At 37.0% G+C, this 14,903-nt stretch overlaps 1 protein-coding gene across 4 annotated transcripts in view; it reads right to left on the bottom strand.

The window, feature by feature from the left end:
• Positions 1-14,903, bottom strand: part of ADGRG6 (adhesion G protein-coupled receptor G6) — a 110,466-nt gene that overhangs the window by 94,506 nt on the left and 1,057 nt on the right. For all 4 annotated transcript variants that reach the window (XM_059467641.1, XM_059467639.1, XM_059467640.1 and 1 more), the window contains exon 2: positions 10,130-10,230. In XM_059467641.1, the coding sequence (XP_059323624.1) occupies positions 10,130-10,230 (101 nt within the window). The remainder of the gene's footprint in view (positions 1-10,129; positions 10,231-14,903) is intronic.

Here is a 14,903-nt window from a genome sequence, read left to right as displayed (position 1 = left end):
AAAAATTATGCTTTTAAGAGAACATGGCAAAATTTTTAAATTAATGCTGTAATTTTCTCCTTCAGATTCAGAATACTTATTATACCAGAGAAATTATTAGTATGATAAGGGAAGATAAATGTTTTGAAAACAATAGCTTTAAAAACTGGACTCTTCTCAGCTACATTTCTGGCATCTGCTACATTCCATTGCTATGATGTGCTATTCAGAATAGATTTATGCAGCCAAGCATTTTTTTCCTAACATCTCAAGTTCAGCTATTGATTCTATGATTAAATGGCCAGTAATTCAATTTTGTTAAGCTCCAAAAAAAGGAACAACTGCAAATACTTTTGTTAAAGGCAATAGCCAAAGGAGTCAGTAAGCACAGGAGTTGTGTAAAACAGAATACTTGTATCACATACATCAACACTGCCAATAAATAAGGAAACCCACCCAAAAGTAAAGACAACTATACCAGATATTATTTGCAGGTAACTTCTAAGTTACTAGATCTTGGCCAGAGATTTAGAAACTTACTGTTTGTTATTACTCACATGAAAAATATGTGTATATTTTATTAGAGAGAGGGTGTGTGTGCACAGAAAGATGTTTGCCTTTTTAATCCTCAGTCGTATCTTTTGATTGCCATGTGCTACTGGAAGGAGAAATTTATCTTTCTACCCATGCTACTTCTGCCTTTTCGAGTTCCCCAGAGACCTTTCCAGGAATGAAGAAGTGTTAAATGCAATTCATTTGTATAGTAGTGAAATAATCACTCAACAGTGGAGCAGTTCCTCATATGCAGAGACAGACAAAGGGAAGGCCTGACTGGTGGCATCTCTGACATACAATGCCTTTGCCAGTTCCAATGGCAAGATTTTAGCAGAAGCATAGCCAATTCAAAATATGATCAAAATACTAGACCTCACAGAAATAGTAAATGGCCAAAATCTGACTAGTCAAAAAAAAAAAAAAAAAATACACTTTATAAACCAGTTATAAAATAAACTATCACCAGAGCAGCTAGTGCACATCTGATGTACCAGGCTTACCCATGTGAGAGAGGGGGCACATTATTGGTATTGCTCTGCTTCCTTTAAGTCCCTTTATCAGTCAAACATTGTTTTTTTAAACTCCACAACTTCTAATCCACTGTACAAATGATGCAGTTTTTCAGCACCAGCATTTTGCCCTTTTATTTTTGTGTGTATATTACATACATACATGAAATATAATGGTTCTTTAAACCAAAGTAAAAGCCCAATATAAGTTAACACCACTTGGGTGATTTGTTATTCAAAATATTGGATGGGTGGGCACCCATACCAGAATAAAATCTGTTATTTTAGATTTCATTGCAAAAGACTGTTCCTTTCTGTACTTTTAACAACTCATCAGACAAGTGATTTCAGGATTCTCTGTACACTTTCAGTTTCTATAAAGTGCAGTATAATATGTAACTATCATACTTTGGATAGGGAAGATATTTAGACAGAATCAGAAGAAAAAAAAATTAAAATTTAAACCTGTTTATTTTCCTGTAAATTCAAGACAATGAGAAAAAACAGTTGCCCTCACACTTAAAAAAAAGGCACAGAGGACTGGGTCACTTGTACAAATGCCTCTGTGATAACTTCAACCATGAGGTCTTTCTCTCCACCTAAAAAGCAAGTTCTGATTAAAAAATGCCTTGACTTTCATAGTATTGATTTGTCACTGCACAGTTCTTAATTAAGAGAGCTCTGAGAAGTCAGAGCATGCATCTGAACAAAACAAACTCTGTTCGAGGCAGGGAGTTGCAGCTTTCTGTCTGACACCCGCTAAGAAGCATATTCATGAGTGAAAAAAGATGGAACTAGAAAAAAATCTGATTGCATTGTAGCCTTTCAAAAATTACATTAGCTGTGTGACAATCTTTTCATGGATCTACCCTGTGTTCATGGATCTACCCTGCAAGCTCTTGCAGATATTTAGCTCTGGAAAAAAACTGTACTGGGAGACTGCTGGCCTGCTTTGGGGAAATCCAAAAGAAAAATGGTTTCAAAATAGGAATTTTCTGTCACTCTTTGAGTAAATTATTTTACAATACACACTTTTTCAGTCTAGAAGAACTTGTCAAACATTAATGTCTTTGAAAATATGCCATGCTGACACTTCCATACAATATTAACTGTCTTAACATCTTAATTAATACAGCAGTAGTTTTAGAGGATTATGCAATCTGAGTGACCACTGTAGTGGCCTCTATTGTCAAAATTGACTATTTGCTGCATTGGAATTTGATCAAGCCAGTAAATAACTGAAAAGATGTTCAGAAATTACTGAAAAGGAAATTTACAGAATGGGAATTGGTAAATATCTTTGGGAGCTGAAATCTTGGGAACAATTAGCAAAATCATTTCCAACTAACAAATTGAAAACAGTTACCATACTGTTCAAGCAGCTGTAGCCCCAGAGGGGGTTTATTTTTCCAGGGGGAAAAATAAACCAAAAAACTCCACAAAACCTACAACATGAAAGATCATAAAAGAAGAGCACAAGTTCATAGTGGTACCAAAAATGTAGGAGTGGAGATGGGTTTAAAGTGGAAAGTGGCTTGATCTTTTCAGAGACAGCAATTAAAATAGACTTCTGTGAAAGACATCTGGAGGCCAGACTGCATAGGCAGACTTTTAACTCTGAATTATACACTTAATTTTCCTGCACTGCAGCAAGAGTTAGAGCTTAGTCTGTCATTTACAGGAACTGGGCAGACCAGCAAGCACTGAACCCAGACAAAACAAGAGGGGTTTCTGGAAACCCTCCCTTCCCTTGATATGCATGCTCATAGAATTATAGATGTTCTCATGGCTTTATTAAAATAAATTATATTGTCATATCTAGGGCAGGACAAGTAGTTTTGGTTCAATGTATCACAGCAAGGGATGTACTTCTCTGATGTAACTTATCATTATTACTTTAATATTTTTGTTAACTTTGTAGAAAATGTTAAGTCTATAGCTAAAACACTTTTTTTCCTCCCACAGCAGAGATATTTTTTTCTTCCATGATGAGAGAAAGAAATTCAGACTTAGTACATGAGAATAATTTAATCAGATGTTTTTCATACACAGTCACAATTCCCTCACTTTTTTTTCAGATTCTTGAAAAATAAACATCATATATGTTTTTCTTCATTTTAGTATTGTATATCTTTCTCAGACATCTCTGTATTGTGGTTGTGTGCAAATGCAAATTTGAACATTTCTTTATCAGAAAGTGATAACTGAGGCCTTGCTCTAGTTAGCATTACATGTTACACCTTGTGGAAAAAGCTTAAACAATCCCACTAAGTAAACAAATACTATGCTCTAGCAAAAATAATCATGGACATTAAAATAGGCATCTAAAATCTGCAAGATCAGCCCTTCTGATTAATTGAGAAATGCTGACTTTACAGTGGTAATTACTCACTTCTAAAAGTCCATTAGGATATTAAATCAACCAATTTAATTACACAGTATTAATTGTGATACCTATTGAAATGCACATCACACAATTGCTAGACTTGTATGTTAGGAACTTCTACCTGGAAAACTTCTATTTCTAGTTAGCACCTTCACGATACAATGCTTCTCACATTAGTAATCCACAGGAGAAAAAAAGTGGCACTCACAAAAATTCAGTTTTTTAATAAGACAGAAACACATCTTGTTCTAAAGTTTTCGTTCACTTTATTGAGAGCAAGTGACAAATACCATAAAAATATTTTTTTCACATAATAACCCCTATCAGGGCAGGCTTTTGTAAAGCACAGTCCAGATGGCCACAAGTCATCCTGAGCCTAGTTTTGGAGATACTGCTAAGGTAGGTACTTTTATTATGTGTTGTGATGAACAGTATTGACAAATATTCGAGCTTGTCTTGGTTATGATTTTTAATTTCTAACAGTGAACAGAGAAAATGAAGCAAAAATAATTTATAAACAGATTCTAAAATACTGTAGGTTGTAAAGATTGGACCTTCTGTGACAGGTTGCTCCTTCTTTGAAGGTATAGTGTTTACAGAGAGGTACATTATTTAGCCTTTGTTCCAATGAAGGAGTGATGAGACCCTGTACAATGAGGTCGTAGTCAGCTTAGAAATGCCTGAGCACATTCCATATCAGAGGAGGGGGAAAAATCACTGTGCTTTTAAGGCAGTATCGTCTTGGTTAATGCAAAGAGGTTGAAACATTTAAGGAAAGGAAAAGAATTATCAACACCATCAAAAGATTATAGCTAAAAAAAGTAAACAGAAGTAATGAAAGGCAGGTTCCTGTGAAATTCATTTCAATAGTAATTTACTTTTATATTAACAAACTGTCAACTAGGGGAAATACAAGAAAGACAACTAGCAACTTTTTCTCTGCAAGATTTGTATGAATAGAAATTCTAAACACGTCTCAAGCCAGCAAAAATTTAGATATTAAACAGAACATAAAAGAGATAGCTTATTATATGTTTTGTTTAAGCTAAATTAAAATATATGAAAAAACCCTGACAGAGAAAGAGGAAAGAATAAAAAAAACCTTGGAGCAGTTCATTAAATACATAGATTCCTTCTGACTAATCTCTCAATTACTCATGATTTATGTATGCCTCTGTAAGGAAAGACTGCCAGACTGAATATTTTTTCCAAACTTTTAAAATTTCCTGATGTTTTCCATAACTTTGAGAAATAAGAATTTCCATGCCTGAGTCAGGGACAGAACTATCGGTCACATTTACCCTGCTCAGCAATAAATGCACACCCACTCCCATCCCTGGGATGCCATGAGAGGAGTTTGACAAAGCACCAGTAACAACTTTATCAAACCACCCCCTGCTGTACGTGAGGATTGGACTGCATTACTGCCTTGCCACTTGGGCTCTTGCTCTGCACATGGTAAGGAGGAAGATAAGGGAATGTGCTGACAACCATTTCATCGTTTGCCCAGGGATGGGATCTTTGGCCCCTGTCTGGGGTAGGCAGCTTGAGATCTGTGGTGAAAAGACCACACTTCTGTGGGATCTCAGCACCTCAGGATGGAGGTGCAGAGAGGCCGAGACCACCCTTGGGGGGCTCGGGAATCCTGGAATGTTGCCAGAAGTGTCTGGTGGCAGGATTTTGATCCTACACAGGAGATGAGACCTGTATGAAGGCTGGGAGGAATTCACTGGGTGAATGGTGAAGGGATAAGTTAGTTAAAGTGTAAAACACAGGGTTTAGGATTTTGGTACAGGGGGGTCTAAAGAAGTAAGATGGAGGAATTGGGGCGTGTCCTGTCCTTCTTCTTCTTCTTCTTGGCCTCCATCTTCTGTGGTGGTGGTGGCACTTTGGGATTGGTCATTACTAAAAGTGCACCGGTTAATAAGGGTAGAAGGTATTGGGGAGAAATGATAAATATTGTACACGTAACTTCGAGTATAAAGATAAGTGACCGCCCCGGGGGCTCGCAGTGTGCCCATGGCTGACTTGCTGTGCAGACCTCTGTCGGGCTGAAAGAAAATCTTTTAGATAAACAATTAATAAACACCGAGACCGAGACAAGATCAGAAGTCTCTCCTCGTCCTTTGAAGCGTCGGCTCTCCAAGGCCATCCCTGGGCCTTTCCAGGCCACCAGAACAGCAACACAGAAAACCTTACACACTTCCTGACTTGGCTGTGCCAGATAAAGCCCAATCCATTTTCATGGTGTCACCAACTCTTGCTGCTAGCGCTGGTGGCATGAGCAATACTTCCCACCATTCTGACTTCCCATCTCTCATTAGGCTTCTGGACCCACAGATTCACCCTGAAATCCTCCCATAAAAAAGGGAGGACTTGATTCCCTCCTTTACCTACGCAGGCACAATTAAGGACCATAACAGACAAAGATGATCTTATATTGAGGATCATCATCAGACGTGGGTGAAGGACCTGCCTTCAGATTTTTTTTTTCTTGATGAATTAAATACAGAAATTTTTCTTTGAATCACCACTAAAATTTAGATTCCAGGGGCTGTAACAGAATTGAAATTTACACTTTGGTGACCTGCTGAGAATTGATTAAACTGCTCTGAGGACATGGAAATGAGACACCAGTGTACTTTACTGATGGATGACCAAAGGACAAAGGTTCATTTTGGCATTAGCTACAGCCACAGTAATTTTGTGGTAACATCAGCATGGGGCATAATGCAGAAATAGTGTAGTAAGAATTATAGATGTCCTCATGGCTTTATTAAAATAAATTTTTCCACATTCTGAATAAAATTAATTATGGCTGCACAGCAGTCAAAACTTAAAATATTTATTGACTCTTATAAGTCAATATATATATATATATATTGACTATAAGTCTACTAATGACATAAGAAGGTGAAAACTCTTATGAGGATATTGCTATCTCCTCAAATGTTCAAGTGTTGAAAACTCTGGAATTCCAGTGCTGACAAGACACTCAATAACTAGACTGGAAAATAATTATGCAAACTGCAATCTGCATTTAAGATCACTGAGAAAACTCCAGTTCTGCTCCTGAGTTACTATAGAGAGCGCAGACAACTCCAAAAGACAGCACAATATTGAAACAATAGACATTTTATTATGACAGCAGAAAAGAAAAAAAGCAAGGGGGGAATAAACTGAACGTTTTTGTGAGGTTACACACACCTGAAGCAACTGATTTTCCTTACCATACTGAACTGCTGCTTCTTTATGTCAGATAAATTGAAGCCATTGTGGCAGGACTAACAGCAAAACAATTTTTTAGACACAGCAAAAGCACTGTCATATTCCAAGATGTGCACTTTCCAATGGGTCTTCTCATTTCCCAGATTTTTAACCAAAAGAGATTCTACAGGACAATGATTCAGAAGGAACTATAGATATTAGGGAAGTTTGGAAATTTTATAATGTATTTCTCAGCCCCAGGGAAAGAGGACTGTAGATTTAAGCCCTTTCTGGTAGATATTACTATACATTTCCAGGGATTGGGATTTCCCAGTCTTTCTTGACATCTATTTCACTGCTATCTAAACCTTTTGATGAGATGTCCTCCCCTCATTTATCTTCTTGTAATTTAAGCCCATTTCTTTTTGCCTTTTCAACTTGAAAAGATCAGTCTATCCCTTCCCACTGCACCTACCTCCTGAAATACTCTCAGTTCTTATGCATTCCCTCTTTTGTCTATTAAAGACCAAAAAATCTTAGTTCTTTCTGTTTGCCTTCATTAGTTACATTTTCTAGAACTTTGTTCACTCCATTTGTTCTCTCCTGGGCTCTCTGAAATGAATGAAATGTAAAAAGGAACAAAAAGTTAGGAATATCTGAGTCTCCTATAAAAGCAGATGTAACTTTGTTTAAATTTGTTTTTTAAAATTCTGTTTAAAACACCCCCATTCCAACATCTGAGCTGCCATGCAGCCCTTTCACTGGAAGACAGGCAAGCTGTTTACAAGGGAGGTGAGACATACACTCATCACAGGGAAACTGAGGCACAGCTAAATGACCCACATAAGACTATCAGGGGCATCTACCTCAGACAGGAATGGAACCATGACAAGTTACTAACTGAGCTGTGCAGTAACTTCGCCCTGACCCACAACACATAACCTGAAGCCAGTGTGCCCAGACTTTAGGGCTGCCGAGTTCTTAACTAAAGTACATGCTATATTTTTATCATTATTTTTGTGTTAATAATTTCTTTCTGTTTCAAGTGTCACAATCCATCCATTGATTCCTTTGAGGTACTGGACCTATTGCACCTGCTTGTCAGTACCTTACCAATCTGTGGCTGAATATTCTTTCCACAGACCATCTCACTCCTGTTCTAAGTTTTCTGCTGTGTAATCCCTCTCCTAAGCTTTGTTTCTGAAAGCATGCCCAGCATTGTAGTTTTCCTCAAACTAAACTATAAAATTATTACTTTTGCATTTTCCATGTCACAGTGTGACTGATATCTTTATCCTTATGAATAGCTCCTGAAATAATCCATAAAACCTGGACCTGATGATCTTAATCCCTTGCTTGTATGTAACCTCCTCTGGGCAAAGCTTAATAAGCACCAATAGCTTTCTAAGCTTACAGCTCACTAGAGAATCTGGATGAATGTCAGGCTTTTATGAGATTTCTACTGTAAATTCAGTCAAGCTTAAGCTGCCAGAGAGATTATGAATACCATATGAATCCACAGCCAAAGTGACCAATACCTTTTAAGAACACGAAATAAAAAATGCAGGAGCAGCAGCGTTTCCTGCTTTGTCTGTCTTGCTCTATTAGAAAAGGTAGATGAAAAGATTCCATTTTGCAGCATAACCTATGCTTTAACATCAACATAAAAAGAAATACAAACCCCGAGGGTCTACAGGCAAGTACTGTCAAATGACAGGTTCCTGTAAAGGTAAATGTCTCGTTTTCATTTCAGTTGAGTACTGAGAACAGACTGCCCATCATCTCTTTCACTACTGAGCAGCAAACATCTTTCTATTAAACCTGGCCATTTCCAGTGTACCTTATTTATCTACTTATTATTCAGACTGACAGGGAAATATTTTTTCCATTTATTGACAGTTTTGAAGATTTCAAATCTATTCCTGTGGAGGCAACAAAGGAAAAGCCCCCACAGGGATGCACTTGAGACTGGAACACTTTGGCTGCTTTTACAGTCCAATGGCACCAATCATTTTATTGCTGAGGAGGTTAGCCAGGGACATATATGATTTTATAGAAGTGTATCCTGGAGTTTGGCACAGGGCTTTTGACCTTACTTGTTCAGCAGCAGCACAGCTAGCCATGGTGCAATTAGCTGACTGCAGGGTCGGTTTGTGGTTGGCTTTCTCTGTCCTCACAGCACTGACTGGGACCTTCTGGCTCACAGGGTGTAGGTTTCTGTGTCACCTACACTTTCAGTTATCAATTATTTGTTATGAAGAGGGATTAGCAAAGGATAACAATTTTGGCATCCTAGTGTTCTAGTCACCAGGTAACAGCACACAGCACACGTAAATTAGAGGAGGTTTTGCTGATTTACTTTGTGCAAAGAATGGCAGCAGCATGGCCCAAGATCAAGTATGGACCAGGAACACGAAGACACAAAATCCATCCGTCAATGGAACCACAGGTGAGAGCAGATCCTAAATGCATTTCTGGCTACAGTTTAATGGAAATAGAAAACACCTATTAAAATGATATGAATATGGAAAGTGCTACTGCACACTGACAACATTGGTTTTTCTCTAAAAAAATTGTAGGTTTAAAAATTAAAAAAAGCATTTTTTAAAAAGGAAAAACATTACCAAAGAAGTTAGAAACCCTTTCTATATATAAACAATCTTTTTTTCCAATGGCAAGCCTGTCAAAGCAAAACTATCCATCTGATACAGAATTAGCTGGGCACCACAAGCTGCTCCAAAATTTTCATATGCTCCAGAATAAACTCCAGACATCTTTTTTCCAGCAAAGCAGCTGGATCTCCTAAAATACTTTGCACTTCAGTGGTTAGGACAAGACATTTACTGAATGAAATCTCTCATTCATGTGTTTAAAGAAAACAGTCAAAATGTTACATTATGCTGTGCTGAAGTGTCACCACAGATCAAGATGATGTAAAGTTTAAACTGATGGTTCTTTACAGTGTGCAGTTATCTTACATATAACTTGCATATAATTTGCTGAAGAACGTTTCTATTATTTGAATCATAAAAGCTTTTAAAAATAATGAGCACACTCCAGGTATTTTACCACTTTGAACTACAGGGAAGGGTTATTAAATGCACAATCTGCAGGCACAAACATTACTGTGGAAAATGGAAGAACTACATGATTACCCACAGAATTTCAACAACCAGAAGAAATTCATAAGAGGCAGGCATTAACAACGTAAACACAAAGAAAGAGCAAAATTAAAGAATTCAAAGAAGAAATTCAAAGGAAAAAAATAGTGACAATTAAAAACACCACAACTGTAAAAATGGCAAAAATAAAATTCAGCAGTAGCAGAACACAGGACCCTAGCTATAAAATCACAAATAATTATCATAATGCATCACTTTCATCAAAGTGTTATATTGTACAGAATTCAGCCATACATAAGCATAATCCTTGGTCATTAAAACTTTGGCTCCTGGATCATTTATTTATACAAGAAGATAAATTGCTGACTTACCTGCTTGCTGCATGCATATAATATATGTGGTAAACAAGCAGAGACAGTGATGCAGCTTCCATTTCCAGTGATAGCACCACATTTCACTTCCATGAGACATCCTGTGGGAAAAAAGAAAAGCAACCAAGAATTCAGGGAGTTTTACAAGACAAGAAAATGAGGAAGACTCTGTTGTTAGTCAAACTAGTAGCCTGCAGTAAATAAAGTAGTGAAAATTATGGATGGCCCCAGTATTGCTTAAATGGAGACAAAAGTCTGCTAAAAAGGGTCAGAAATTATGTTGTCTGGTTCTCAGCAGACAGCAAAATGGAAGACTGGTCAGCCTTGGGCTTCTAAGCAGATAGATGTGGGTGGTATTTCAGTGAAAAAAAACAAGAAGCACAGTCTGAAAAAGTTAAGTTAGAGGTTTTTTTGAAATATGAAATTTTACACATATAAACACATTTATTCTATTTAATTATACATCATAAATATATATTTATTATTAACTAAATAAAGACAGTAGATTATAATTTGCCTCTACCCTTAACAAAGCTTTCCATTTTTCAGTTGTAGTGTTTTGACAGCTATGATATCTTCTGCTGACAACTTTTATGAAAATCCTGAAACTTTCCTTGCCAAAATCTAGGAGCTCACCTATGCTGCCAGAGGAGTCAGGGACATACTGATTATTTCATAAAATAAATGCAGTTATAGAAAAGTCTCTACCAGTTATAGCTTGAAGTTAAAGTTTCCTTTCCCTTGCAGGCTAGAGGATATTTAACGGCTAAACCAAAATGCTTCCTCCACTGTGGGCAAAAAAGGAAGCAAAACTCTTAATAAACTTCTTCATACCTTTAACCATGCACCCAAAATGAATGGTGCTCCACTACATTCACGTCTCGTTTTATTCAACAAGTTAGCAGCAAGCAAAAGGAAGTAACAAGTAACGAAATACAACATGCATTATTTTGACCAATTCCTTCCTCTCCCATTTGGTGATGATAACTGGCTTTTGTTCAGTAAGATATTATCTCCCTCTACTGAGGTAAATAAGGACAAAACTCTTCCTTCTTCTCCATAGATATTGCTGTGAACCCACCAGTAAAAGCTGGGGGCAGATATAAAACCATTTCCAGTGTAAGCTTCTGTTTATTCCCCAAGTGGAAACCACTGCAAAGGAACAAGTAATATTTCAGCTTTAAAAGTAGTAATTCATCAAAGCACTCCTGTGGGCTAGATGCCAATGGGTCCAGGTAAATGACACTTCAGCAGACTGCTGCAATCAGTTAGGCTTCCCTTGAGTGCAGTGCTACACAGCACAGGTATCTGGTTACAAAAGAAGTTAAATTCTTTGTGGGTAGTTGTATCAAATTAGGAATCTGAAGCAGATTTATTTTTTCTGAGATACTGCAAAGTCACACTTGACAAGTGTTGAAGGCAAGCTCAGAAAACATGGGGCTCCAAAATACAAGAATCTCTTTGATGAAGCCAGACATACAAAACTGGATTATCAAACAATAGAATTATTGTCCTTCCAGTTAGTGATCCAAAAATCCCTATTAAAATCTCAACAGTAGAAAGCTGAGGTTTTGGAGCTGTTACTTTCCAATGTATATAATTCATAAATCCACAATAACTTTAATATTAATTTAGAAAATTGAATTTGAACAGAAGTCCTTTGAAGACATGAGCACAGTTACACACACACCCAAACACATACGGCATACATATATACTCACAGAGTGGGGGAATGGAAATGTTGGGGCTAACAGCATGACACACCAGAGATACAAAAGAATTTTCCTGTGCCCACAGAAGAGTTTGCAGATGAGATACATGGCATCCTGCTGCTTAATCTACCAATGCAAACTTGTAGAAGTGGTTGCATTACTGGTTTTTGTTGCTGGTTTGTTTTGAGCAAGCACATTAAACAGTTATTAGACTAGGAAACAAACAATTATTTATTAATTCAGAATAATTTTGTGTTAAATTACATGAAACTGATAAATTGTCTTTATCATCACTTTTGATACCACTGTGAGCTCAGCCAAAGATTTTGCTCATTTAATAATGGGAGAATCCAAAACAACACATTTGAGATACTCAGGGAAAAACAACATGACAAGTTTCTGCTGCTTAGGTCTGGTGTGAATGAAATTCTATGTTAATCTGAAAGAGGTATTTAATCTGGCCAATTTCTATCTGTTACTGTTTACTTGCATTGTGGTAATGCTTACAAGCCAGTACTCCGTGGTACTCGAGAATGATAATTTATAGTCTGTTTCCTCACCCTCACCCATGTAAAAAGTGCTAGTCAAGAAAGATTTCAAGAACATGGATAAGCAACAACAGAGCAGAGCATAAATAAGTGCAAACTATAAGGCAGAAAGGAGTAGCTATAAAGACTTTCCCCCAGAGTAAAAAGCTAGATAACTACATAACTGCTATTAAAAATACACAATTCTCCACCAAAATAAATAAAACAAATATATAAAAAAGAGCAAACTATCTCCTCCACTTCTCCACTCTCCATTGAAGGACAAAACAATTCTCTTTATACCACATTGTCTCAGTTGACAAGAAAAAGGTTTATCAAACTCCGACAAGAATGAACACAGAAGCACACACTACCAAAACACCCCACTAATGTGGGCACCATGAGTCAGAGCTGTTTCTTTTGGAGAGGATTGCTGAAAAACTGTTTTACAAAGCATAACCACTAGCTGAGTGCTATAAATTAGTGAGGAAATCGGTTAGTTATGTGTTCCTAGGATCTTGCAGAGCCAAAAAGTCAAAATTCAGAAAGCTGACTTCTCACAGCCTTACACTGTGATGTGTAACACTCCTGTTCACACAAGAAAGAAGTTGTCAGGGATGGAAGTCAGATAATTGCCAACAAAAGGGCTTCTTCCCCAACAAAATCAATCCCTGATATTTTTATAATTTGACATTTCGGACAATAACTGAAAAATATTTCCGAGGCTTTAAAAAAACACAGATATTATTCACCTCTTAGTAGCCACCATATTTATTTTAAGGTTCTTTTTCTTGGTTACTAGTGTTAATCAACATCTAGAAGCGAATACAAACAGCATATGAATAATTCAATAGAAAAATCTGCAAACAATAACTCAATAATATTCAATAGAAAAAATCAGCAAGTTCTGAGCTTGTTTATAGCTCATCAAGGAACGATATGGTCCCCTGACAGCACTGATTTGATGACCCAAGAGACCTCTTTGGTCTTGTGTTATTTTAAATAGTATTAAAAAGATGTGTTCTGTCATTTAATATTCATTAACAGCACAGGGGATGGATATCAGAATAGCAATGTAGCAAAACACACCAGGAATTTAGGTAAGCAAAGAGATGGACCCTGCAACAAAGAGATGGATCTGTAACAAAGATCTCAGACATGGAGACATGGATTATTTCAGTCTTTGTCTTTGGTTACATAAAAATTGCTGAACACTGCTCATAGTGAGTTTTCTTCTGTATTTTGTATCAGTTTAAATGAAAAAGCCCTGTTCTGTCCCCAGCTGGTAACACACTAGCAGCTCTGAAGAAATCACTCTAGATTGTCGCAGAGCCAAAACATTTCACCCAACATATTTGGGAATTATTAGGACACCTATGGTAGGAGTACATCTACTACAGATGGATATAGTCTAGAAACAGGAATCCCTCTCAACTTTTTGGGTTTTTTTGAGGGTTTTGGCCTTCTGCAGAGTCTGATTTTTCTAAAGTCTGAAGTACTAATTTTTCTGTGGACTTGCATTTCCCAGTGCACTGTGTGACATGGCCATCTATGCACTCCAGCTACCAGTTCAGTCCAGTCTAGTCCACAGCTACTTTCATTTCCTATAACATAGGGAGACAATGAGCTTATTCACAATTCATTTCAGAAGAGCAAAATAGACATGTAAATTATCTAAACCATAAATGGATAGTAACTTGACACAGTTCAGGATGGAATTACTGGGAGTTTTGCTACATCCAACTACTAAATCTTATTCTACAGGCCAGCAGCCAGCTAGCAGACAAAACAGCATTCCCTTTTAGGGAATATACAGCTCTGCAGGACAACATACACAAAATGTGAATAATGCTGGAGTATTTAATTTGTAGACTGTATCAACCCAAAACACGCAATACAAATTGGAATACACCATCTTCTGTGTTCAAAACTTTGTCAAAATTCCCTGGAGTAGGATGTGAATTCTGCCTCAGGCACGCTGACATGACTTTTTTTTGGTCTTTGACATGTCTAAAGCTATTAAGGAAAAACATTGCTGACACTTTAAAATTAAAAGAAAGATAACATCAATTTCACAATTTTTTTCTCACACACATTGTAAACAAAAATATTTTCATTTTAATCACTCCCAAGTAGAACTTCAAGTGAAAGATGATTGTAACTCACAGTTTAGTTCCCCAAGATTAATAGAGAAGTTGATTTTAACTCTGAAACCATCACTTTAAACTGTAGTACATTAATGTCTTGAAAGATTAATTACACAATACCCCTTAAAACTTTCATTTTGTTAAGCACTACTAGTTCCTAATTATTCTTACAGCCAGCTTTGAAAACACCCTCATGCTCATCAAAAGAGATGAAAAAAAAAATAAGACGCTGCCTTTTAATTTAAACAGTATCAGCCCTATCAGATCCATCTAAGTCCCTTGACTTTTCTTTCAAAGGGAACTTTTCCCAGTTGCAGGCAACAAATCTGCTGGTTGTTTCCAACCCGGTAGCACCGCAACACTAAATCTTCAGGCACTCCCGATTTGT

This window comes from Ammospiza nelsoni, chromosome 3, assembly GCF_027579445.1.
Source record: "Ammospiza nelsoni isolate bAmmNel1 chromosome 3, bAmmNel1.pri, whole genome shotgun sequence".
NCBI classification, from domain to species: Eukaryota; Metazoa; Chordata; class Aves; order Passeriformes; family Passerellidae; genus Ammospiza; species Ammospiza nelsoni.
The sequence above is the reverse complement of the archived record's forward strand: the minus strand, read 5'-3'. Positions and strand labels throughout refer to the sequence as shown.